At 41.4% G+C, this 25,450-nt stretch overlaps 1 protein-coding gene across 1 annotated transcript; it reads left to right on the top strand.

Moving 5' to 3' along the window:
• Positions 1-18,362, top strand: LOC135511091 (coiled-coil domain-containing protein 6-like). Its single transcript, XM_064932616.1, has 9 exons — positions 1-329; positions 1,390-1,539; positions 2,923-3,051; positions 5,522-5,625; positions 5,856-6,016; positions 11,537-11,693; positions 11,926-12,026; positions 14,194-14,315; positions 17,393-18,362. The coding sequence occupies exons 1-9, from the start codon at positions 75-77 to the stop codon at positions 17,579-17,581; spliced, it is 1,368 nt and encodes a 455-aa protein (XP_064788688.1). The 5' UTR covers positions 1-74; the 3' UTR covers positions 17,582-18,362.
• Positions 18,363-25,450: the final 7,088 nt, after the last annotated feature.

Here is a 25,450-nt window from a genome sequence, read left to right as displayed (position 1 = left end):
CACACCGAATGTTCGTAGGCTGAGGCACTACAAACACTGCAGCTCCCGTCTCCTCCACACTGTCGCACACAACCATGGCGGACAGTGCAAGCGAGAGCGACACCGACGGAGCAGGGAGTAGCTCGGTTACCCTGATGTCATCCTCAGCCTCAAATTCTAGCAAGCCGGGAGTAGTCATTTCACAGTTTCGATTAGAGGAGTTAACGAACAGACTAGCCTCACTACAACAAGAGAACAAAGTTCTTAAAATTGAGCTAGAGACGTTCAAACTCAAGTGCAAGGCGCTACAGGAGGAGAATAGGGACCTGCGTAAAGCCAGCGTCACCATTGTGAGTAACTTGTTTTGTTTTTTTTGTTGATTAGCCTAGCTAGCTAGCTGACATTAGCTACATTAAAAAATGCATCTAGACATGTACGTTAAACGTACGAAATTGCAACTAGGTTAACAAACTAATGTTAACTAACTAGTAGCGAAATAAAGGCAACGGACGTAGCTAGCCATGTTAAGAAGTTAGCATTAGTTAGCTTAGCGAGCTAGCGTAGCTAGATGGTTAACTAGCTAACCTAAATGTTAGCTAGCCCGTTATGTTTTGGTGTTGCTAGCTAGTTCGCCAATGCCAGGTTCATTTGTTAACACCAATCGATCCATTTGAACAGTTAGTGGTGACCAAGAAGTTGACGTTTGTATCAAACGTTAGTTTACCATTTCTTTATTTTTTATTCACTGAATCCTCTGCTGAGGCTTGGCGTTTCCGTTGTTTTTGTGCTTAACCTTACAGCCAACCCTTGACACAACTGTTGCATTTATAATGAATCATGACATACAGTAGCTACGTAGCCTAGTTCAACAACACCTACTCTCTGTCGAATGCATCGGTATGACTAGCATGGTTTTGATTTTCTTTCTCCTTGTTCCCCTGTTTTGCGCCCCCACCACCCCCCTGTCTCTTATTTCGTCGCTATGACTATTGACAGTAAAACAAAAAATAGCTCGTTCCTCACTCCTTCAGTTACTGCAATGGGCTACTGCTTGAGTCATTGGGGTGGGGGGGCGGACTGACTAACTGCTTCCTCTCCAGCTGACACAGACCTTCAATGCAGCAAACCTGCACCGCGTTATTCCTTGTTTTTGCACAGATGCTACTGCAGTTAATTAAGTCTTTAACAATAGGAATACCATATTTTAGCACAGACAGCTGTGAGCTCTGCCTAGCAGTGTGGTAAAGGTTGACATTAGATTGGCAATGACAAATAACTTCATACATACAACATTCCATTGTTACCCATTCCAAAAATGTCTTAACACAATTAAGACATGTTTTATTCTGTGAGCCATCTTGCTGTGAATGCTGCACTCGTCTTTTCTGTAAATGTTACCTTTCTCTGCAGCAAGCCAGGGCTGAGCAGGAGGAGGAGTTCATCAGCAACACCCTGTTCAAGAAGATCCAGGCCCTGCAGAAGGAGAAGGAGACCCTCGCTGTCAACTATGAGAAAGAGGAGGAATTTCTCACAAATGAACTGTCAAGAAAACTCATGCAAGTAAGTGACAGCCGAAAGAGAACTGGCTCTGAGGCACTTATGCCAAGTATTTGTCGCAGAGTGAAAATGTAAGGATTTGTGTTTGGGGTGGAGCGCATAACAGCAGTAATGGTTCTTGCCTTAAGTATTTTATTAACCAACTTCATTGCGACTCTAAATTACTCTTGACTGACTCCTCCTATTCCTTGGTTAGGCTATTTGGTCTCTCTTGCAACTGACCCACATGTGGCTCTGTGGCAAATATGAGCTGTTGACCTTTTGTAGTACTGACTAATGGTTTGATGTGAGAAGAAGAATGAATCTCACTGGACCACTCATGTGTTTTACCAGACCCTTGTTAAAGGTCAAACAGTCTGCAGGCTATTGATATTGGTCCTGTTCCCTAACATGAAACAGATCTACTTCTGCTCCTATTCTTTAGTGTCGACAGACGCTCCTTTGCCCCCCCCCCCCAAGTGTTGCTATAAAATGGTAGTTGTGGTAGTCATGTCTGTGGTAAGGAGCCACTTCTGTAAACATGGAGACATGTCCGACATACTTTTTCTTGTAAAATGTTTTTACGGCACCAGGCTAGAACAACGCTAATGTGAATTTGTACTGGAAACCCTGTTCCACGACACCCCAGGCTTCAACAGTAAATGGTTAATAGTATTATTATTTTCAGTGGTATAGGCTACTATTACTATAAGGAGTGGGCCACCTATACCCTAGATGTCCTGTATCCACCTTCAGACACAGGTCTCTGTGGGGCTGCCCATTTCTAAACTGTTGAGGCTTCATAAATTATGTTTATCTTCAAACACAACTCTTAGCTCCTGTCAGTAAGATGGTATGCATAGCAGTTAAATACCAGAGCGTCTTTAGGCTAATTTAAGAGAATGTTAACACTTGATGTGGCCTGAAGCTGTTGATCATCTCTGAGAATGTTGGCTGCACAACTCCAGTCTGTTGTGGTGTTTCTATAACCGTCTGTGCCCCGAGAACAGAGGAACGTGAGGTTAGACTGTCAAAATGAACTCGAGCATGCAACTAAAATGGCTCAACCCCCTCTTTCTCAATTGTCCTATGTTTGTTTTATTTTGATCTGATGATTAGTCAGTGCTAGGTATTAGTCACAATTGTCTAATTTTTAACAAGCTATGAGCCACACCCTTTTTATTGGTAGATGGCCAAATGTGGTTACTTTGGTTGCTTTTGGCAATATCTAGCTGCACTGCCGCCATTTCACAACACATTCTTCTCCAGATCTCAATAATTTTAGAGACAAGCAGCACCAACCTATTACCCTCTCTATAAAAAAGATCTATCAACATCTACCCACAGTGCTTTAATGCAAATCTTTTCATTAGTTTCTATTAGTCACATTGATTTCTGCTCCCACAGTTACAACATGAGAAGGCTGAGTTGGAACAGCACTTGGAGCAGGAGCAGGAGTTCCAGGTCAACAAACTGATGAAGAAGATAAAAAAAATGGAGAATGACACTATATCAAAGCAGCTCACCTTGGAGCAGGTACAGTGACACAATGACACTATGTGAATTGACATTGACAGTGTCTGAATACCCATACTTGCATTCTAAATAGTCGGCCTGGGCGGTATCCAGATTGTCATACCTTCATACCGACCTTGTGCCAATACTGGCACTGAACACAAGGGGTGCTATTTTCAAACCAAACTGAGCCCTCGTAATCCAAAGGTTAGCAATGGTAACAAGTACATGTAAAATCCTATAGAGAATGCGAACTGAATGTTAACGGTCTCGTTGCAAACATTTTATAGTCTCTGACCTAAACTATTGCAGGACAGACATCCCAGGTCAAAGTTACACAAGTAATTCAAAATTGCTACAGTTTTCTGTACACACAAAACAAATATTAAACACGCAAATCAAGCAGAGCTTGATTTTGGGAGAAGCTAAATGTGAATATTTGTTGCTACTTTTTTAAAGTAAATACCTTTAACTTGTGCAATACATTAGGAGATAAAGAACATCACGTTCTTCATTTCACCCATCACATAATTTTGAAACTTACCGGTAGTCCCGTCAGGTGGTGTATGTTTAGCAAGCACAAAACTACGAGACCCAGTCACTCACATGTGATCTAGTTACAGTATGGAATTCACAACTAAATGTTTGCCAGCTAGATGCCTTATCACTGTTAACTGTCTAAAATGTGCTAAATGCTCTGCAGTTGTGCATTTGGTTCGCTAATTTAGTAGGTAGCTAGCTAAGTTAACCTCTACAGGTTCGGTCACCCCCCCGCCCCATGATATTGTTTGAGAGTGCAGAACAACAAAACCTTTATCACGGCAACTGGTTTGATACATTCACCTCTGAAGGTAAATAATATACTTACATTCACTAATCTTGCTCTTATTTGTCATCCTTAGTGTCCCAGAGATAAATGTACCATAGTTTTGTTTGATACAATCAATTTTTATACTCAAATGTAAGAACTGTGTTCTACAGCTTGAACCCCTGCTGTGTCTCTAACCCCTGCTGTCTTCTCTATATATGTTCTCTATAGTTATGTACTTGAAAATGTATCCTTTCGGCACATTTGGGCAGACTTGATGCAACATTTTGAACAGTATGTGTTATTCTCCTACATTAATTTCACATTTCCACAAACTTCAGTGTTTCCTTTCAAATGGTATCAAGAATATGCACATCCTTGCTTCAGGTCCTGAGCTACAGGTTTGGGTTTGACATTTTAGGTGGAAATTTAAGGGGTAAAAGGGTTACATCTTTGAGAGAGAACTTCAAAGAAATGTAAATAGACCAATAATGTTGAAACTATGCTAAACAAAAATATAAACCCAACATGCAACAATTTCACAAATTCCACAAAGTTACAGTTCAGATAAAGAAATCAGTCAGTTGAAATATATATAAATGTATTTGGCCATAATCTATTGATTTCACGTGGCTGGGCAGGGGCACAGCCAAGGGTAGGCTTTGGGAGCTGGGCCCACCCACTGGGGAGCCAGGCCGGGCAATCAGAATATATTTTCCTCACAAAAATACAGACAGAAATACTCCTCAGTTTCATCAGCTGTCTGGGTGGCTGGTCTCCGATGATTCTGCAGGTGAAGAAGCCGGATGTGGCGGTCCTGTGCTGGCGTAGTTACACTTGCACAGTCTGCGGTTGTGGACATACTGCTAAATTCTCTATAATAAAGTTAGAGTTGGCTTTTGGTAGAGAAATTAACATTACATTCTGGCAACAGCTCTGGTGGACATTCCTGCAGCCAGCATGCAAGTTGCATGCTCCCTCAGCTTGAGACATCTGTGGCCTTTTATTGTCCCCAATACAAGGTGTACCTGTGTAATGATCATGCTGTTTAATCTGCTTCTTGATATGGCAAACCTGTCAGGTGGGTGGATTATCCTGGCAAAGGAGAAATGCTCACTAACAGAGTTGTAAACAACATTTTGAGAGAGATCAAATGTTTGTGCCCATGGAACATATTATCTCAGCTCATGAAATATGGGACCAACACTTTACACGTTGCGTTTATATTTTTAGTTCAGTATCGTAGATTCTGATTTTTTTTCACTGTATTTAACAACAGTTGTTAATCAGATATGGTGACGCGCTGTACCAAAATTAACAAATGGTGTGAATCAACGTAATTGCACATTAGATGACATGTTCTCAGTATGGATGAGCTTAGTATGTTAATATTTTTTGCTTACTGCATTCAATTTTACTTATCAGTACGTTCTAAATAGTATGTAGTACCATTAGTACACAGTATACAGTTTTGGTAAGTGGTAGGCAAGACAGATTTCAGAGACAGCCATTGTCTTGGTGCAGCTGAGTCTCTCCTGCGGACATAATGTCGGCACTCCCACTTAAGGGCATGTGCATTATCATGATGGGGTGTAGAATTTTGTGTGTGGGTGCGCATTTCTTTGTGGAAGGTAAGATGTTTTCAAGCTGAATATCTCTTTGCTGTGTTCCCTTTGTTTCCAGCTAAGGCGTGAGAAGATTGACCTCGAAAACACATTAGAGCAAGAACAAGAGGCTCTTGTCAATAGACTGTGGAAGCGCATGGACAAATTGGAGGCAGAGAAGAGGTAGGCTTTTGTTCTGCAGCAACCATATATTCTTTAGGAGTAGTATGTTTAGATCTAGAAAAACCTAGGTGCTGGAGTCTGGGAATGGTTGAAAGTAAACAAAATGAACCTTCAAACTTGTATGCTCTCTATTGATTCTCTTTGATTAGGACTGTAGGAATAACCTATACATTGGTAAACGGTTGACTTTTCCCTGTGTTGATTCATTGGAGCTCACTTGTCTTTGACAGAATCCTCCAGGAGAAGTTGGACCAGCCTGTGTCTGCTCCTCCCTCCCCCAGGGATGTTTCCATGGAGATTGACTCTCCAGAGAACATGATGCGGCATATCCGCTTCCTGAAGGACGAAGTGGAGAGGCTGAAGAAGAGCCTCCGTACCACCGAGCTGCAACGTGAGTTTCAAAGGCCAATGGTCAACAGTGAATTTATCACGACGTGACCTGGTTACGTAGAACCCATAAAACTAGATGCAGTAGTCTTTGCCACAATTTGGAAAAATGTTGGTGCTCAAGGAGGCTTTTATATGGCTTTGCTGTAGATTTACTGTCAGTTATTTTAACTAATGTGTTTTGTTCAGATTCTGAGTGTTTAATAGTCACATGGACATGGTTGCAGGTGTGATTGCAGGGTACAGTAAAAATCTTAAGCGCCAACATGCAGGTCTAAGTTAAATAAAATAATGAAAATGGTCATAAAAAAACAACAATAGAAATTGCACTATATACATAACTGTAACTAGGAAACACTGTCACCACTGATAAATCCACCATAATTGAGAATTTCAATAAGCATTTTTCTACGGCTGGCCATGCTTTCCACCTGGCTACTCCTACCCCGGTCAACAGCACTGCACCCCCCACAGCAACTCGCCCAAGCCTTCCCCATTTCTCCTTCTCCCAAATCAGTTCAGCTGATGTTCTGAAAGAGCTGCAAAATCTGGACCCCTACAAATCAGCCGGGCTAGACAATCTGAACCCTTTCTTTCTGAAATTATCTGCTGAAATTGTTGCCACCCCTATTACTAGCCTGTTCAACCTCTCTTTCGTGTCGTCTGAGATTCCCAAAGATTGGAAAGCAGCTGCGGTCATCCCCCTCTTCAAAGGGGGGGACACTCTTGACCCAAACTGTTACAGACCTATATCTATCCTACCATGCCTTTCTAAGGTCTTCGAACGCCAAGTCAACAAACAGATTACCGACCATTTTGAATCTCATCATACCTTCTCTGCTATGCGATCTGGTTTCAGAGCTGGTCATGGGGGCACCTCAGCCAAGCTCAAAGTCCTAAATGATATCTTAACCGCCATCGATTAGAAACATTACTGTGCAGCCGTATTCATTGATCTGGCCAAGGCTTTCGACTCTGTCAATCACCACATCCTCATCAGCAGACTCGACAGCCTTGGTTTCTCAAATGATTGCCTCGCCTGGTTCACCAACTACTTCTCTGATAGAGTTCAGTGTGTCAAATCGGAGGGTCTGCTGTCCGGACCTCTGGCAGTCTCCATGGGGGTGCCACAGGGTTCAATTCTTGGACCGACTCTCTTTTAAAAAAAAAAAAAAAAAAAATTTTAACCTTTATTTTACTAGGCAAGTCAGTTAAGAACAAATTCTTATTTTCAATGACGGCCTAGGAACAGTGGGTTAACTGCCTGTTCAGGGGCAGAACAACAGATTTTGTACCTTGTCAGCTCGGGGATTTGAACTTGCAACCTTTCGGTTACTAGTCCAATGCTCTAACCACTAGGCTACACTGCCACCTCTTCTCTGTATACATCAATGATGTCTCTCTTGCTGCTGGTGAGTCTCTGATCCACCTCTACGCAGACAACACCATTCTGTATACTTCTGGCCCTTCTTTGGACACTGTGTTAACAACCCTCCAAGCAAGCTTCAATGCCTTACAACTCTCCTTCCGTGGCCTCCAATTGCTCTTAAATACAAGTAAAACTAAATGCATGCTCTTCAACCGATCGCTACCTGCACCTGCCCGCCTGTCCAACATCACCACTCTGGGTGGCTCTGACTTATAATACGTGGACAACTACAAATACTTAGGTGTCTGGTTAGACTGTAAACTCTCCTTCCAGACCCATATCAAACATCTCCAATCCAAAGTTAAATCTAGAATTGGCTTTCTTTTTTGCAACAAAGCATCCTTCACTCATTTTGCCAAACATACCCTTGTAAAACTGACCATCCTACCAATCCTCGACTTCGGCGATGTCATTTACAAAATAGCCTCCAATACCCTACTCAACAAATTGGATGCAGTCTATCACAGTGCAATCCGTTTTGTCACCAAAGCCCCATATGCTACCCACCATTGCGACCTGTATGCTCTCGTTGGCTGGCCCTCGCTTCATACTCGTCGCCAAACCCACTGGCTCCATGTCATCTTCAAGACCCTGCTAGGTAAAGTCCCCCCTTATCTCAGCTCGCTGGTCACCATAGCATCTCCCACCTGTAGCACACGCTCCAGAAGGTATATCTCTAGTCACCCCCAAAACCAATTCTTTCTTTGGCCACCTCTCCTTCCAGTTCTCTGCTGCCAATGACTGGAACGAACTACAAAAATCTCTGAAACTGGAAACACTTATCTCCCTCACTAGCTTTAAGCACCAACTGTCAGAGCAGCTCACAGATTATTGCACCTGTACATAGCCCACCTATAATTTAGCCCAAACAACTACCTCTTTCCCTACTGTATTTAATTTATTTATTTTCATCCTTTGTACCCCATTATTTTTATTTCTACTTTGCACATTCTTCCACTGCAAATCTACCATTCCAGTGTTTTACTTGCTATATTGTATTTACTTTGCCACCATGGCCTTTTTTTGCCTTTACCTCCCTTATCTCACCTCCTTTGCTCACATCGTATATAGACTTGTTTATACTGTATTATTTAACTGTATGTTTGTTTTACTCCATGTGTAACTGTGTCTTTGTTTGTGTCGAACTGCTTTGCTTTATCTTGGCCAGGTCGCAATTGTAAATGAGAACTTGTTCTCAACTTGCCTAACTGGGTAACCTCTTGAAACTCCCCATCCCGGATCCGGGATCGTGACTAAAGCCTCAGGCTCATTAGCATAACGCAACGTTAACGATTTCTGAAAATCGCAAATAAAATTAAAATAATGCGTTTGCTCTCAAGCTTAGCCTTTTCTTAACAACACTGTCATCTCAGATTTTCAAAATATGCTTTTGAACCATAGAAATTGACTAATTTGTGTAAGAGTATGCAAAGCTAGCATAGCATTTTGTGTAGCATGTAGCACGCAACATTTTCACAAAAGCCAGATAACCAAATAAATAAAATCATTAACTTTGAAGAGCTTCGGATGTTTTCAATGAGGAGACTCTCAGTTACATAGCAAATGTGCAGTTTTTCAAAAAAATATTATTTGTGTAGGACAAATCGCTCCGTTTTGTTCACGTTTGGCTATGAAAAAACCCTGTATACAGTTATAGCCTGAAGCTCATTAGCATAATGTAACGTTAACGATTTCTGAAAATCGCAAATAAAATGAAAAGAATGCATCTGCTCTCAAGCTTAGCCTTTTCTTAACAACACTGTCATCTCAGATTTTCAAAATATGCTTTTGAACCATAGAAATTGACTAATTTGTGTAAGAGTATGCAAAGCTAGCAATGCATTTTGAATAACATGTAGCACGCAACATTTTCACAAAAACCAGATAACCAAATAAATAAAATCATTTACCTTTGAAGAGCTTCTGATGTTTTCAATGAGGAGACTCTCAGTTACACACCAAATGCGCAGTGTTTCCTGAAAGCGTCTGTGTGTAGGAGAAATCGTTCCGTTTTCTACATTGCGCCTGGCTACTGAAACGAACCGAAAATGCAGTCACCTACAACGTAAAACTTTTTCCGGATTAACTACATAATATCGACCGAAACATGGCAAACGTTGTTTGGAATCAGTCCTCAAGGTGTTTTTTCACATATCTCTTCATTGACATGCAGTTCGTGGAAGCTTGCTTTACTCTCTGTATTGTTTGGAAAAATACTGGCAGGTGACTTTGCGCACCAATTTCGGCGCAGGACACCGGGCGGACACGTGGTAAATGTGGTCTCTTATGGTCAATCTTCCAATGATCTGCCTACAAATACGTCACAATGCTGCAGACACCTTGGGGAAACGACAGAAAGGGCAGACTCATTCCTCTTGCGTTCACAGCCATATAAGGAGATCATGACAAACAGAGCCTCAAAAATCCTTGTCATTTCCTGGATGCCATCTCATCTTGGTTTTGCCTGAAGCTCACGTTAAAGGGCACGTACAGAGAAGATCTTTGTATTTCTGGACACGTCAGAGTGTTTTCTTTCGAACAGTAGCAATTATATGCATAGTCGAGCATCTTTTTGTGACAAAATATCTTGTTTAAAACGGGAACGTTTTTCATCCAAAAATGAAATTGCGCCCCTAGAGTTCCAAGAGGTTAAATAAAGGTGAAATAAATAAATAAAAAGTAACCATGATGAATAAATATATCCATTGGGATGGAGGCAAAGTAGACTTGAGGGGGTTGGGGGAATGACCGTGGGGGAGCAGCATGACCATTGAGGGGGTGTGGGGACCAAGTGAAATAAAACATTATTAACAACTGAACCGGTGATGGATGTCGTTGGGGTGGGGCCAGAGTAAAAGTCTGTTGGGTGTGGGGAACATGTCCATAAGGGGAGTAGCGGGTGGAGCAGCTACTGGTGACTATTCAGCAGCCTGATGGTAGAAACTATTGGCCAGTCTTCCAGTTTGACATGATGCTCCTGTACTGCCCGCGTCTTAGTGATGGAGTTGGCGGTGGCGTTGCTTTACCATGTGATCTTAGAACAACAGTGGTAGTGGGTCACGGTAGAGTGCTCCTCTTTACAGGTGCATGTTCAATTTGGGAACAATGGTAATATTATCACTCAAACAAATGTGGACACGCACAGTTTCGCCCTCAGACCGAACACACACTCACATTTCCGACGGCAGGTTCCAAGTAGACCATACTCAAGCTCTTTTTCAATCCCCCAATATTATCTCTGCGCAGATCTGTAATTTCTTCTCAAATATCCTTAACTTTCTCAGTGAAACCTATAACTCTGTTTTAGTAGTTGACCAGTCCAGTTCAGCCAGAGTCTTAGACCTAGGCCAGCGGCATGGAACATTGTTTACATTGTGGGAGGCAACCTGTTGGCTTAGGACAGGGGTCAGCAACAGGCCAAAGCTGGCCAGCGAGTGATCTTGCCGCAATGTAATCACGCAATGTAATCAATCTATTTTTGGGCTTATTTGTGGTAAAGTTTCCATGTACAGATTATTATAATTGTGTTCTGCCCCCCCCCCCCCCCGACCATTCGCTCTGACAAATATCGGCCCGTGGCTGAAACTATTTGCATACCCCTGGCTTAGGGCAGTGTTTTCCCAACACCAGTCCTAGTGTATCCTCAACAGTACACATTTTGTTTTAGCCCAAGGCAAGCACACCTGATTCAACTTGTCAACTAATCATCAGGCAACAACAACGTGTGCTGTTGGGGAACACTGGTTGAGGGAGATGAGTTAAGCAGAAGGATGCTCTGTTTAAATATTTGGCCACCAGAGGGAGCTGTCATATCAATCTATTTGTTTAAAGCTCTTGGACCAAAATACTAACAAGCTGATGAAATCATGGACTTAAATACCAGAAACCTCTGTTCTTAGAGACCAGACTTGACCTATTATATTTAGGTGCAATAGCTGCTTTACAACAGCAATAACGAGCATAGACGAGCACTTTTGGGAAATACTGTTGCATCTTTGCTCTCTCAGAAAAATACATTGTTGTGTAATGACTCATTGTTGTGTAATGGTGTTGCATTGGTTTTTGATGAAACTTTATTTGTCCGTCCCCTCCCAGACACAGAGAAGCGGGCCCAGTACATTGAGGAGGAGCGGCACATGCGTGAGGAGAACATCCGTCTGCAGAGGAAGCTGCAGAGAGAGATGGAGCGCCGCGAAGCCCTGTGTCGACAGCTGTCTGAGAGCGAGTCCAGTCTGGAGATGGACGACGAGAGGTAGACATGAAACGACAACCCACAAAACCCTCTAGTCCAACTTCACCATCTCCAACCAATGTTTAGTGTTTGCTCCACTGTCAGCCATGCATAACCAACCATCCAATAAGCAACCCCACCCCACACTCTCACTTCCTTTCTGTTTCAGACAGCAAATCATTGCTTGGGGATTTGGAAGTGATATTTAGAGACAGTTTAGACAATTAACTTCTATGGTCTTTTTACCCTTCAGGTACTTCAATGAGATGTCAGCGCAAGGCCTGCGAGCACGGACAGTGTCCAGTCCCATCCCATACACTCCTTCCCCCAGCTCCAGCCGACCCATATCACCTGGTAGGGTATAGTTACAGGAAGCCATGGCCCATGTTCAACACCTCATACTCGTAAAACAGAGTTTAGTGGTTATCTATTATGTCACTGAATGAAGGAAGAGAAAGGTCCACATACAAAAAGAACACCTTTGTATATTGTATTGTAATATGAATAGATGTATTCCGTTAATTATTAAGTAACATTGTATCTAGCTGTGTCTCTGGAACGCTCTGTTACAGGTTGATAGATCCTTACTGATAATTGGGTGAATTTAAGGTCCCCTTGGTACAAGTCCTGTCTCGGTTGCAAGGTCTCTGCTTGTTTTGAACGTCGGGTCAACAGGTCTATCAAAATATTAAATCTATTCTTAAGTTCAATTGTAAACAGATTCAGGCAGCGCATGGCTTATCTCCTGAAATTAAATGCTATTTACAGTGCTTTTGGAAAGTATTCAGACCCCTTCACTTTTTCCACATTTTGTTAGATTATAGCCTTATTCCAAAATGGACAAAAATAAAAGTACAATTAAATAATTATCAATCTACACACAATACCCCATAATGACAAAGCGAAAACAAGTTTGTAGAATTTTTTTACAAATGTATTCGGAATATAAAAAAACAAAACATATTTAGACCGGTATTCAGGCTCTTTGCTATGATACTCGAAATTGAGTTCAGGTGCATCCTGTTTCCATTGATCATCCTTGAGACGCTACTTCAACTTGATTGGAGTCCAGCTGTGGTAAATTCAATTGATTGGAAATTATTTGGAAAGGCACACACCTGTCTATATACACACCTGTCTATTTCTGGTCTGATGAAACCAAGATCGAACCCTTTGGCCTGAATGCCAAGTGTTACGTCTTGAGGAAACCCGGCACCATCCCCATGCTAAAGCATGGTGGTTGCAGCATCATTCTGTGGGGGTGTTTTTTTTTTAAGAGGCAGGGACTGGGGGATTAGTCACGATCGAGGGAAAGATGAACGGAGCAAAGTACAGATGGATCCTTGTTGAAAACCTGCTCCAGACTGGGGTGAAGGTTCGCCTTTCAACAGGACAACCACCCTAAGCACACAATGCAGACAATGCAGGAGTGGCTTCGGGACAAGTCTCTGAATGTCCTTGAGTGGCCCAGCCAGAGCTTGAACTTGAACCCAATCGAACATCTCTGGAGAGACCTGAAAATAGCTGTGCAGCGACGCTCCCCATCCAACCTGAGAGCTTAATAGGATCTGCAGAGAAGAATGGGAGAAACTCCCCAGATACAGGTGTGCCAAGCTCGTAGCATCATACCCAAGAAGACTCAAGTCTGTAATCGCTGCCAAAGGTGCTTCAACAAAGTACTGAGTAATTGGTCTGAATACTTATCACATTTACTTATTTCAGTTTGACATTTTTTATAATTTATTTAAAACTATCTATTTTTGCTTTGTCATTAAGTATTGTGTGTAGATTGAGTTTTTTTTAAATTATTTAATCCATTTTAGAATAAGGCTGTAACTTAACAAAATGTGAAAAAAGTCTAGGGGTTTGAATACTTTCCGAATGCACTGTCTATCCCTAACCACATTGTTTTCCCTGAAAATGACAGACATTTCTTGACAGTTTCCAAAGTTAATACCAATTGAAGGAGACATTAGTCTGTTTCGGTGACATCCTTTGCCAGCAGCAAGTCCCTTTGAGTGATCCTGCAACTAGGGCTGGGTGATATAGCCAAAATATCATGTCAAAATATTTTTAAATGTTTATGCTATTTTATGTTTCTGAATAATACAAGTTCTAAATATGTTTTATGATTAGTGTTTGACCCTAGAATGGAAACAAGTGATTATAATTGCCTCTTTTTTCTGATGGTTGTCTACTGGGACAACTGACAGTGAAGTAGTCCAATTTGTATAACTTTTCATTTAATTTAGCACTGTATCGAAACATTGTTGTAGATGGTATTGTAAACATCCATACCGGTATTCACAATATATCGCCCAGCCCTACCTGCATCACACAGGCTCCGTATTCATCACACCTAAGCAACTGTGGTTTATGTTATAAGATGGAGTTGAAGGAAATCATGTGTAGCTAAGGCTGTAACTTAACAAAATGTGGAAAAAGTCAAGGGGTCTGAATACTTTCTGAATGCCCTGTAAAACACATTGCAAACTCAATAACGTTTTCTCCTCTCCTCCAGGTCTGTCGTACGGCAGTCACACAGTTGGGTTCACTCCCCCGGCCACCCTGTCCAGAGCTGCCATTGCTCACTTCAACGCCCCCGCCCTGCACGTCCATGGAAGTGCCTCCCACGCCGTAGCGGTAAGTCTGCTCCGCACCTATCAAGACCAGCAATGGACATCTGAACCAGTTTGGTTTCATTTACAGTGCACTTAATAGTGTTATTTAAGTGTCTTATGAGATGTTAATCTTACTCCTAACAGGCACAACACTGGGGCATTGCTAATGCAGGAGCTAAATTATTATTATTTTTTTTAAATGTAAGCGTTACTTATGGGCAGCGCAAGCAGAGGGTGAGCCACTTTATCCTATTGTTCTCGGTTGTGAACTGCTCGTTGACTTCTTGAAAATGGAACCAGATTGTAATTTTACGCTTATGCCTTAGGTTGGCAAGTTACACGTCTAGTGTAGCAGATCGGTTAGGGTGTTCTGTAGTGAATAGACCTAGTGTTTGGCTAGGGTGTTGATCAGGACTGTGAGCAGTACTGCTGGTTATTTGGTGCCTCGGTATACATTCATCTTCAGTATCAGATTATTTCTCATGGATTTGCCATGACACCGCCAAGAAAATAAATGGGGTTGAAGTGTAGATGGATGAATACCAGTTGTCCTCTAAAATGGCTCAATGGCACTAACCCAAAATACCCCGACTGTGGATACCATAGATACATTGATCCGTGCTGAGATGTAGCGTTATTTGATCTCCTACCAACAACATGGAGGAGGGCTTGGAGTATGTGGCCCATTAATCTTTATGTTGTGTTTATCTAATCTGGATCACATTGTCATTTGTTTGCTCTTGTGTCAGTCATTTGACATAACTAGCCTGTATGGTATTCCACATGACTATATGAATCAAATCCGGTCTAATCGATCGGCATATAGAATTTTGCCCAACTCGCATCGTTGTGCTTGTATTGTCAAACCTATTTAATACACCTATGGTGGACAATGTAGACACTCTCAAGTCCATTGATAAGGTAGTAGAATGCTATTGATCTATACTGAACAAAAATATAATTGTAACATGCAACAATTGCATTGATTTACAGTTTGTATGAGGAAATCGGTCAATTTAAATAAATAAATTAGGCCCTAGTCTATGGATTTCACATGACAGGGAATATAGATATACATCTGTTGGTCACAGATACCTTTAAACACTGGGCCTCAGGATCTCATGGTATCGATTAAAATTAAATTGTGTTCGCAGCATACGCCTGCCCATACCATAACCCCACAGTTTAGCAAACTGCTAGTCCACACAACGCCATAAAAGTGGTCTGTGGTTGTGAGCCCAGTTGGAAGTACCGCCAAATTCTCTGAAAGTATGGAGGTGGGTTATGGTAGAGAAATTAACATTATGTTCTCTGGCAACAGCTCTGGTGGACGTTCCTGTAGTCAGCATGCCAATTGCACGCGCCCTCAATTTGAGGCACTGTGTTGTGTGACGAAACTGCACATTTTAGAGTGGCCTTTTATTGTCCCCAGCACTAGGTGCACCTGTGTAATGATCATGCTGTTTTAATCAGCTTCTTGATATGACACACCTGTCAGGTGGATGGATTATATTGGTAAAGGAAAAATTGCTCACTAATCAGGATGTAAACACATTTGTGCACAAAATGTAAGACAAGCTTTTTGTGAGTATGGAACATTTCTACTATTTTATTTCAGCTCATGAAAAATGGGACCAACACTTTGCATATTGCGTTTTTATATTTCTGTTCCGTGTAGTATATTTCAGTTCCATAGCCTATATGCCCAAAGATTACCTTTTCCCCATACCATTGGTAACAATCTTGTGGGACCTTCCTGCCTGTCTTTAAGTGTCCTTCCAGTGCTTGTGTTAAACTCAGCAGGTCCTCTCCCAGTGCCAGAAGGACCCCTGTGTGTCTGCTGTTCCATCTCTCTCATTACCACAGGCTTTAGGATGTTCCGTTCCCTTGCACTTCCCTTCCCTATGCAGGTCACTGTCATTTGTTCCATTGCTGCACAGACAGACCTGGGAGCAGTCTAGAGCAATATGGATAATTCATTGCAAATGGACACTAAAATATACAAACGTTCTGAGTAGGAGACTGAGTAGAACATCTTGTAATTACATCAGTGACTTTCTGCTGCTGACTCCTCCCGGCTCAATGTCAACATTCACTCTGTAGAGTGAAGCCATTCCCTGTGGTTATGGAGACAGGTTAACCAACGTTGTTTCCATGTGTCTGACTGGCTCCTCTCATCAGGTACCAGGAACACCCTGAGGTTGAAACTGGTTTCAGCTCAGTCAGGGCTCAGAGAGATTACTCTGAACTGAAGATTTCTTTTCTCCAACTGAAATTAGTTTTCGGTTTCCTTGCGATCTCCCATAGGAAAAGAAACAAGCGCTCCTATTTTTTTCCTGAGTGTTTCCATGGTAACACTGAGTACTCATCCATGGAGCACTATGTCAGCGTGTGCCTCTGAAGTGTGTTAGTTTCTGGGTGGCAGCCGTCATTACGAAGACCCTAGAGCTCATTAGCACTAAGTGGTGGTGACTGGGAGCTTCAGGCCAGCCACCCGGACACTCATCAAAGCCAGAGTCTGTTCACCAGCTATTCGCCAGCACTTTGAATTTGTTTGACTCGCCAATGCTTACACAAGAGGGTTACTGTTTACAGGAAAAGTATTTGATGGTGTTCGATTTCAAATACTGTAAATCTTCAATTAATAGCCCGGGAGTTTATTTGCTTAAATCACTGAACACAACAGGCTTATTAGAGATCAACCCATTTCTGGGGGTCTGTACTCCTGAAGTTAACTCTTTTTGTCCTTACAAGTTAGCTAGCAATTTTCTAGCAGTTTCTTACTGGCGATTTTAAAAACAATGTTTTTTGAGTCATTACTAAATTATTTAATGTAACAAATCAATCATTGAACCTCGTATACATTTCATGGTAACTTCGTTGACAATTCATTTAGACCCAGCGTATATTTTAAACAGGTTTTGATGTTTGATATGGGTTCCGTTGCCCAGCTTTTAAAAGGGATAGGCGGCTATTTGAGACTGCGTTTTTATTTACGTTTTTTGGTACAAGCTTTTGAGAAAGGGATATTTTGAAAGAGAATTGACTTAACTGAGAATGTTTCTAATCCATCTGTCTTCCCTCTTTTCTTCAAAACAGAGGCCCTCCCCGAGAAGAAGCAACAGCCCCGACAAGTTCAAACGTCCGACACCACCGCCCTCCCCTAATACACACTCAGGGGCGCAGCCTCTGCACCCACTCCCCCCGCCGGCCCAGCCGATGGTCCAGTCCATGTCCTCTCCGGCAGCTATGTCGCAGCATGCAGCGCATCCCCCCTCCCAGCCTTAAAATGTGTGCTATTTCATGCTACGCTACTTCGACAACCTGGGAGTTGAAACCCCACAGAGCAAGTTTCTATGAGCTGGCAGAAGACCTGAAGCAACACAGGACGTTCTATGAGGAATTGATTGACTTTAACAGCGCTTCTGGGATTTGTAGGCCCATATCTATTCACCTTGTCTTGTACATTTGTTTTTTGCTTAGAACTGTCCCCGATTGGAATTGTTATTGTGGCGCTGACAACCAACATGTATGGTAACAACGTCTGTAGTGGTGTTTGTGGGCAGGGTGTGTTGGATCCCTTCCATGTCTACAATACCACATTTCAACTGCATTAATGTGCACCCCCCCCTTGTTTAAAAGCAAGTTGAGCAGTTGCATCCCAGTAAGAATCGCTGAAGTCAGTTGTATTGTATCCCAGATGGTGATCAGCGGGAGCTAGCGCAAATTTGTTTTTTTTTCCTGAAAGAATTTTAATGCCACACTGCTCGTCAAAAAAAGAACTACAACAAGGAAGATGGACACTGGTACATAAACCACAGATAAATGTTGCCTATTTGAGGTGTTAAAATGTAGTCTGAGGTGTAACAATGTATGTAGTCATGTACTCGTTTCTGTCTCTCTCGCTCTCATGTAGTTCTAGAAGCTTCTATCATCTCTGTGGATATTCCTCGTCAGAAAACAACATAATGCTCTTTACACTAAGTATACTGCTATAACATTCTAACTGAATGGTACTGTTGAACTACATTTCTATGTATGATTAAAAGCTCTTGAAGATTTATTCTGATTTGATTGTTTGTTTTGCACAATGTGGCATTTCTTGACTGTTCATGTTTTACTGGAGGTTGTTGTGTGAAAGTGTATAAAGGTAATTGCCAAAATAATGGAAGTGCTTGAGTAAATTAGGAATACAAAGTATATTGAAAGAAGTACTTCCGCATAGGTTTGGTTTCCTGAATTTAATTCAGCAATTAACGTTTTGTCATGTATAAAAATGCTGGGTAGGCCATCATTTTGACTACCATGGCTATGCCCCCCCATAGGATGACAATGCCTCCACCCATAGGGCATGAGTGGTCACTAAATGGTTTGATGAGAATGAAAACGGTGAACTATATGCCATCCCAGTCACCAGGTCTCAACCCAATTGAACACTTATGGGAGATTCTGGAGCGGCACCTGAGACGCTGTTTTCTACCACCATCAACAAAATGCCAAACAATGGGATTTTTTTTGGAAGAATGGTGTCGGCATCCCTCCAGTAGAGTTCCAGACCCATTGAAGCTGTTCTGCTCGTGGTTGTCCAACGCCCTATTAAAACAATTTATCTTGCTGTTTCCTTCTCACGCCTCCCTTTTGCTCACAATTGTATAAAGTTGACTAGATGTCCCTTGGATGGTGAACCATCCTTGATACACATGGGAAACTGTTGAGTGTGGAAAACCAGCAGCTTTGCAGTTCTTGACACATACCGGTGCCCCTGGCACCTACTACCATACCCCTTTCAAAGGCACAAATATTTTGTCTTCCCCTTTCACCCTCTGAATAGCACACATACACAATCCATGTCTCAATAGTCTCAAGACTTAAAAATCCTTCTTTAACCTGTCTCCTTCCCTTCGTCTACGCTGATTTGAAGTGGATTTAAAACGTATCATAACTTTCACCTGGTGTCACTGTTTTCTACACGCAGTGTATATCCCTCATTCTGACAGATTTTAGATTTTAATACCAGCATTGAATACACATAACTGTGGCTTATCTGAGGTATGCACTGTTCTGTAAAATGTATTTCAGTCCCTCCTGTTTTAGGCATAACCCTGAGCTGAACTTCTATTAAGTTAAAATGAACCTCTGGCACTAATAAAGTAATTGACTGGAAATTATATTTTCAAAGGTGTGAATGTGCTGTCTGTGTGTTAATTTGAGGAGAATTATGCGTAATGTCCTGAATGTCTCCGCCTTTGAGTCCTGAAAACAGACCCTCACTTCCAACATTCAAATGTTTTCTTGGTGGAACAGCAAAAGCAGAGGACAATGGGCAATTCAATCGTCAACTGGCTTCAGTCAAACGCTATCCCACTCTGGCAAGGAACTATGTTATTCCCAATACCAGAACCACTCAGACTGTTGAGTAATCCCCTCTACCTTTGAGCTGCTGTGTGTGTGTGATACTAGATAAATAGCCCAGCTTTCTCCTGTTACCCCTTAGCACCCTAAACTAGATGTTCATCTAGCTTCAAAAATATTTAATTTCAAGCAGCTCTCTCAATAGCTCGCCTCTCGCCCCCTGGCTATGCACCCACACCCAAACGTCAAGTCTGGCTGGTTTGGACTGATTCAAGCCAGTGGGGAAAGCTTTTCATGACTCCACTCTCCAGGGAGATTAAATATGATTGCAATAACCCCAAGGACTGGGCGGGAACTTGATCCTACAGATTTCGGCCTCAGGTCGGGTGGCAGGAGATGACTGATTCACATTCACACATTTGGACCAACAAAAAAAACATTAAAACAATGTTTTTGATAGCCATGTTGAAAGAGCTTTTTAAACTTTAAATTGTTTTTTTTAATGTTTTTTTTACATGTTATATGGTAGACACCTCTGCATGTAATTTTTTAATCATGCAGAGCTAAGTAACTCAAACTAATCCAAGCAGGAATCCAGATTGGACTCTGAAAGGAGCCATACTGTGAGAACTTCATGCCCTTTAATCTGGGCTCTCGGAACCTGGTGGCAGAGCATAAACTGGTGTTTATTCACCCTGCGGGGAATTTCTGTTTTTTCAACAACAGACCCGCTCACCATGATGGGTTTCATGGAACTGAACAGCTGGTTGCTGCTCTTGAGGTCTCCATTAGTGTGAATGTGGACAGATGCTGCTGCGAGAAAGGGATAACATTTAGCCTCTCTAAAGGTGTCAGTCTTGGTCATCTTCCCAAAGCTGCTGGGAAAAGTGTGTAAGTATGTTTTCCAACTAAAGTTATAAGAGGCCTACATTTGCTTAAGTGTCAATCACCACTCTCCCTTGACCTTTGGAGGGTCATATCAGCAGCATAATGGAGATCTCCATAGCTGGTTTGGACTGGTTTTCAGACCAAACTAACATTGGTACCTCATGTCCAGAACATACTGTAATATCAAAATGACAAATCAAGTCCTTAAATATGGGCCATATGTAAGGACTTGATTTGGTTGGTTTTGGTGTTATAGTATATGCGTTTGTATTAGCCTGGCTACCAGTCAATTTCTGATAACATTCCACTCCTTGTACTCTGTGTCATCTGCCAAACATGCATATGACACAGAGAACAAGGTGGGGAATATCTAAACCGACTGGTACCCAGGCTGCGTTTGTATGATATTGGTTGTGTAAGCGTCATTATTTCTCCATACAGTGCATTCAGAAAGTGTTCTCTGAAAAACATCCCCACAGCAGGATGCTGCCACCACCATGCTTCATGGCAGTGATGGTGCCAGGTTTCCTCCAGACTTGACGCTTGGCATTGAGGCCAAATTGTTCAATCTTGCTTTCATCAGACCAGAGAATCTTGTTTCTCATGATCTGAGAGTCCTTTAGGTGCCTTTTGGAAAACTCCAAGCAGGCTGTTGTGTGTCTTTTACTGAGGAGTGGCTTCTGTCTGGCCTGATTGGTGGAGTGCTGCTGAAATAGTTGTCCTTCTGGAAGGTTTTCCCAACTCCACAGAGGAACTCTGGAGCTCTGTCAGAGTGACCATCGGGTTCTTGGTCACCTCCCTAACCAGGGACCTTCTCCCCCGATTGCTCAGTTTAGCCCGGGTGGCCAGCTCTAGGAAGTCTTCGTGGCTACAAACTTCTTCCATTTAAGAGTGATGGAGTTCACTGTGTTCTTGGGGACCTTCAATGCTGCAGAAATGTTTTGGTACCCTTCCCCAGATCTGTGCCTCGACACAATTCTTTCTAGGAGCTCTAAGGGTAATTCCTTTGACCTCATGGCTTGGTTTTTGCTCTGACATGCAGTGTCAACTGTGGGACCTTATATAGACAGGCGTGTGTCTTTCCAAATTATGTCCAATCAATTGAATTTACCAAAGGTGGACTCCAATCAAGATGTAGAAACATCTCAAGGAGACATGAGCTCAATTTCGAGTCTCGTAGCAAAGGATCTGAATACTTATTTAAATAAGGTATTTTTATTTATTTTTAATACATTTGCAAAAAATCTGAAAACCTGTTTTCACTTTGTCATTATGGGGTATTGTGTGTAGATTGATGAGGACATTTTTTTATTTAATTAATTTTAGAATAATGCTGTAACGTAACAAAATGTGGAAAAAGTGAAGGGGTCTGAATACTTTCCGAATGCACTGCAGGCTAGTCAGAGATCAATATTGAGTGTAACATGATTTGATTTTATCATTGCTGAATATAAAATTAAAATAATAATAATGTATTTTAAAGCTTTATTGAACTTTCTTTAATATAGTTTATTAAGTCACCTGGTCAGAAGTAACATGTTATTGCAATGCCAGAGAAAAATGCAATTAACTGTACTCCACTCTCAGTACTTCCCTCTCTTTTCAAGGAGAAGGGGATTACAAATTCTATGTCAATCCCGTAAGAGCCTGTGGGAAACTGCATCAAAGTTCCTTTGGAACATTAGGTTCTACCGAGTAAAAAACCTGGGCGGGAACTTGTTCCTTTGGAACATTAGGTTCTACAGTGTAAGAAAACGTGCCTATATCTCCACTCTTCCCAAATCCCTCAAAAGTCGGGACTATAACCCAGAATGGAGCTGTATGCCTTCTACTGGCCTTCTCTGGTGTGGTACAATTGTTGCAATACTGTGCATTCAATTTGTGGTGAGCTGAGGAAAGAATTTACTCTTAAAGGACACAATTAAAAGTCCTTATCATCAATCAAATGTAACATAGTTGCTGGAAACTAACTTTCTGCAAAACCAATGACAGATCTGGCTGATTTGTGATTATCGAACGTGTGCATGAGGAATAAATCACATTATTGGTTATGGGTGTAACTTGAGGCATTGTCACTAAATTACCCTCATTATGTTGAACCAGGATTTTGCTGACTCAGTATAGCACTATTAGGTTTAATGTCTTGAAAACTTGAAAGCTTGAATGTGTTGTGTGTTGCTAATTGCCAACATTCCTTTCTAGACGCCCCTCAAGCATTTCAAGTTACCTGTGGGTCAATTTTGAAGTGCACTGCCTGTCAATCTAAGGCTGTGTTTACATAGCCACCCTAAGAACCCCAAACTGATTTTCTTTCTATATCCAATCTTTTTTCTGGTTGTCCACACTCAGTTTTACTTGTTATCCGTATCAGATTTGCACATTCACGCTGATGTAGCTTCTGAAGTAGCACATAGATGCAATGCTCATTTCCTGTCACTGTTCCTTTAATTTTTGGGGTGGTTGTCACGGTAACAACAGGTCATATGCAAAGGAATATTGACTTAACTTGAAACAACATTAGAATCTACATTTGTTTTTCATAAAACATATATATATTATTGTTAGCTATGACATGACGTAATAAAGGAATTTGAATACGTCGCAAAGGAAAGATAATTTGTCTTTATTAAATTCGCCAGATAATTTTCCATCAATGGATGTCGATTTAACTTGTTTGACCGCTATGATTAAGCAATAAGGCACGAGGGGGTATGGTATGTGGCCAATATATAATATATGGCTAAGGGCTGTTCTTATGTACGACGCAACGCAGTGTGCCTGGATACAGCCATTTGCCATGATATATTGGCCATATAGAACAAACCCTAGAGGGGACTTATTGCTATTATAAACTGTTTACCACTTGTTTATTATCTTTGCATAGTCACTTTACCCCTACCTACATGTACAAATGACCTCGACTAACCTGTACCCCTGCACACTGACTCGGTACCGGTACCCCATGTATATAATGTCATTTTTGTTCTTTTATTGTGCTACTTCATTATTTATTTTTTACTTTAGTTTATTTAGTAAATATTTTCATAACACTATTTTCTTAAAACTGCATTGCTGGTTAAGGTCTTGTAAGTAAGCATTTCCCGGTAAGGTCTTCACAGGTTGTGTTCGACACACCTGACAAATAAAATTGGATTTGATTATCATGGGTTGCTAATATGACTAGGATAATGCCTTTGGCTGCTAGACAGTGAAAGAAAACCAATAGAACAGGAGAACACATATGAGTAAATCTTTATAAAAATAATTGCCTCCACGTTTATAAAGAAGCCTATAGCCAAATGTGAAAAAATATTGAATAAAATCTCCAGGTGTCAAACAATTAAGGAATAGGAAAAATATATTAATGCTAATGATAGGTAGATGGAAAGGCTTTCCCCCAAAACCTTCTTACTAAATGTTAAATAGCTACAAAGCCTATGCCTACCTGTCAGAATGATACCATGATTATTTGCATTAATCCAGTGTCCATCTCCTTTGCCTACTCCATTTCATGCGCAACAGACACACAGCTAACCAAATAACAGTGCTACGTACCTGCACACTTGAATTAAAGGGTAACTACACTCAAAAATCTCTTTGATTTTTCCCAAACCTCAAAAGTGGTTGATACACCATGCTGCCTACAACATTAACTCTTTTGCCCGTCCATGTCAAGGGCCATAGGCCGGTGCACTGCGGCTCAGGTTAATAGAACTCCATCATTGTTAGGCTATTTTTGCCATCAAATAACCAGTTCTGACGGGACCATATGGAATATAACAATGTTCCCGGCAATTATTGCTCAGACTTCACACACCAAGCATCACCGGCAAAATAACTCTTTACTAAACTCCAGAGGATCCCAGTACTTTTCATTTAGATTAGAGTACTAGGGGGTAACTAGCCCCTACTAAGAACAATGTTTAATTGCTGTCACAAAAAAGCAACGTTTGGAAAAAAATTGGTATGTGGATGAATGTCATGCTTAGGCGAATAAACTAGAAAGGGAAATAAATGACTACAGTTTACACTTTTTTTTGTTATTGTTCATCCATCACTCCTAGCAGCTTATGGTAACTAGCTAGCTGGCTAGCATTTACTGCTAGTGAAGTTGCTAACTAGCAAGTTAGCATAAACTAGCGCTAACTGGACTAGTAATTTTAAATGACAGGTAGAAACACATTCATAATCATAAAGGGGTTATAACCATAAAGGGGCCCCAGGGACCAGTTTTGCCCCCAACACACTCATCCAACATATTACTACTTTTCTCGAAAATGATCTAAATTTCTCTCTAATCAAGTGCATTATTTATCTTTAGGCTTTCGTACTTGTATATTTAAAAAACAATTATAGATCTAAATTCATTGGAAAATATGTTAAACTTTTTTTTATGGATAGTAAGAGAAGAGGCAGCCAGGGGAAGTGTTTGGAAAATAATTTGGTGAAATCGTGTGGTCTTAATGTGAATTACATGTAAAGAGAAAAGAAACAGCTATTTTTCATTAAGATAACAAATAATTACTCAATTTAGTTATTCCAAATTCAAAGACGGTGATTTTACAGTAGACTATTTGAAACGCACATTCAATCTGATTTGACTTTAAATACTTTGAAGTGCTATCTGATCATCAGGTAAGCCAATTACTAATTCTAAATTTTGGAATTGATTGGCAAGTCGAGTCTTTGTATGCAGTCGAAGAAAAGTTTACATGGTTCCCACCCCACCTATGGCCAGTTTTATCATGAATTGATAGGGCTTCTCAGTTGTGCGTACTCTGTGGCAGTGGGGAGCAGTGCGCATTGTTCTTTATAGCTTCACACAGTCGCGCATGATGAAGAGGCAGCAGAGTTCCTCAACGTAGGTAGCGGGCGTATAAAGCCCGACCAGCAAAAACAGCTTTAAACCGGTTTGTT

This window comes from Oncorhynchus masou, chromosome 23 (assembly GCF_036934945.1).
Source record: "Oncorhynchus masou masou isolate Uvic2021 chromosome 23, UVic_Omas_1.1, whole genome shotgun sequence".
Classification (NCBI taxonomy): Eukaryota; Metazoa; Chordata; class Actinopteri; order Salmoniformes; family Salmonidae; genus Oncorhynchus; species Oncorhynchus masou.
This window is presented reverse-complemented; position numbering and strand designations above follow the sequence as displayed.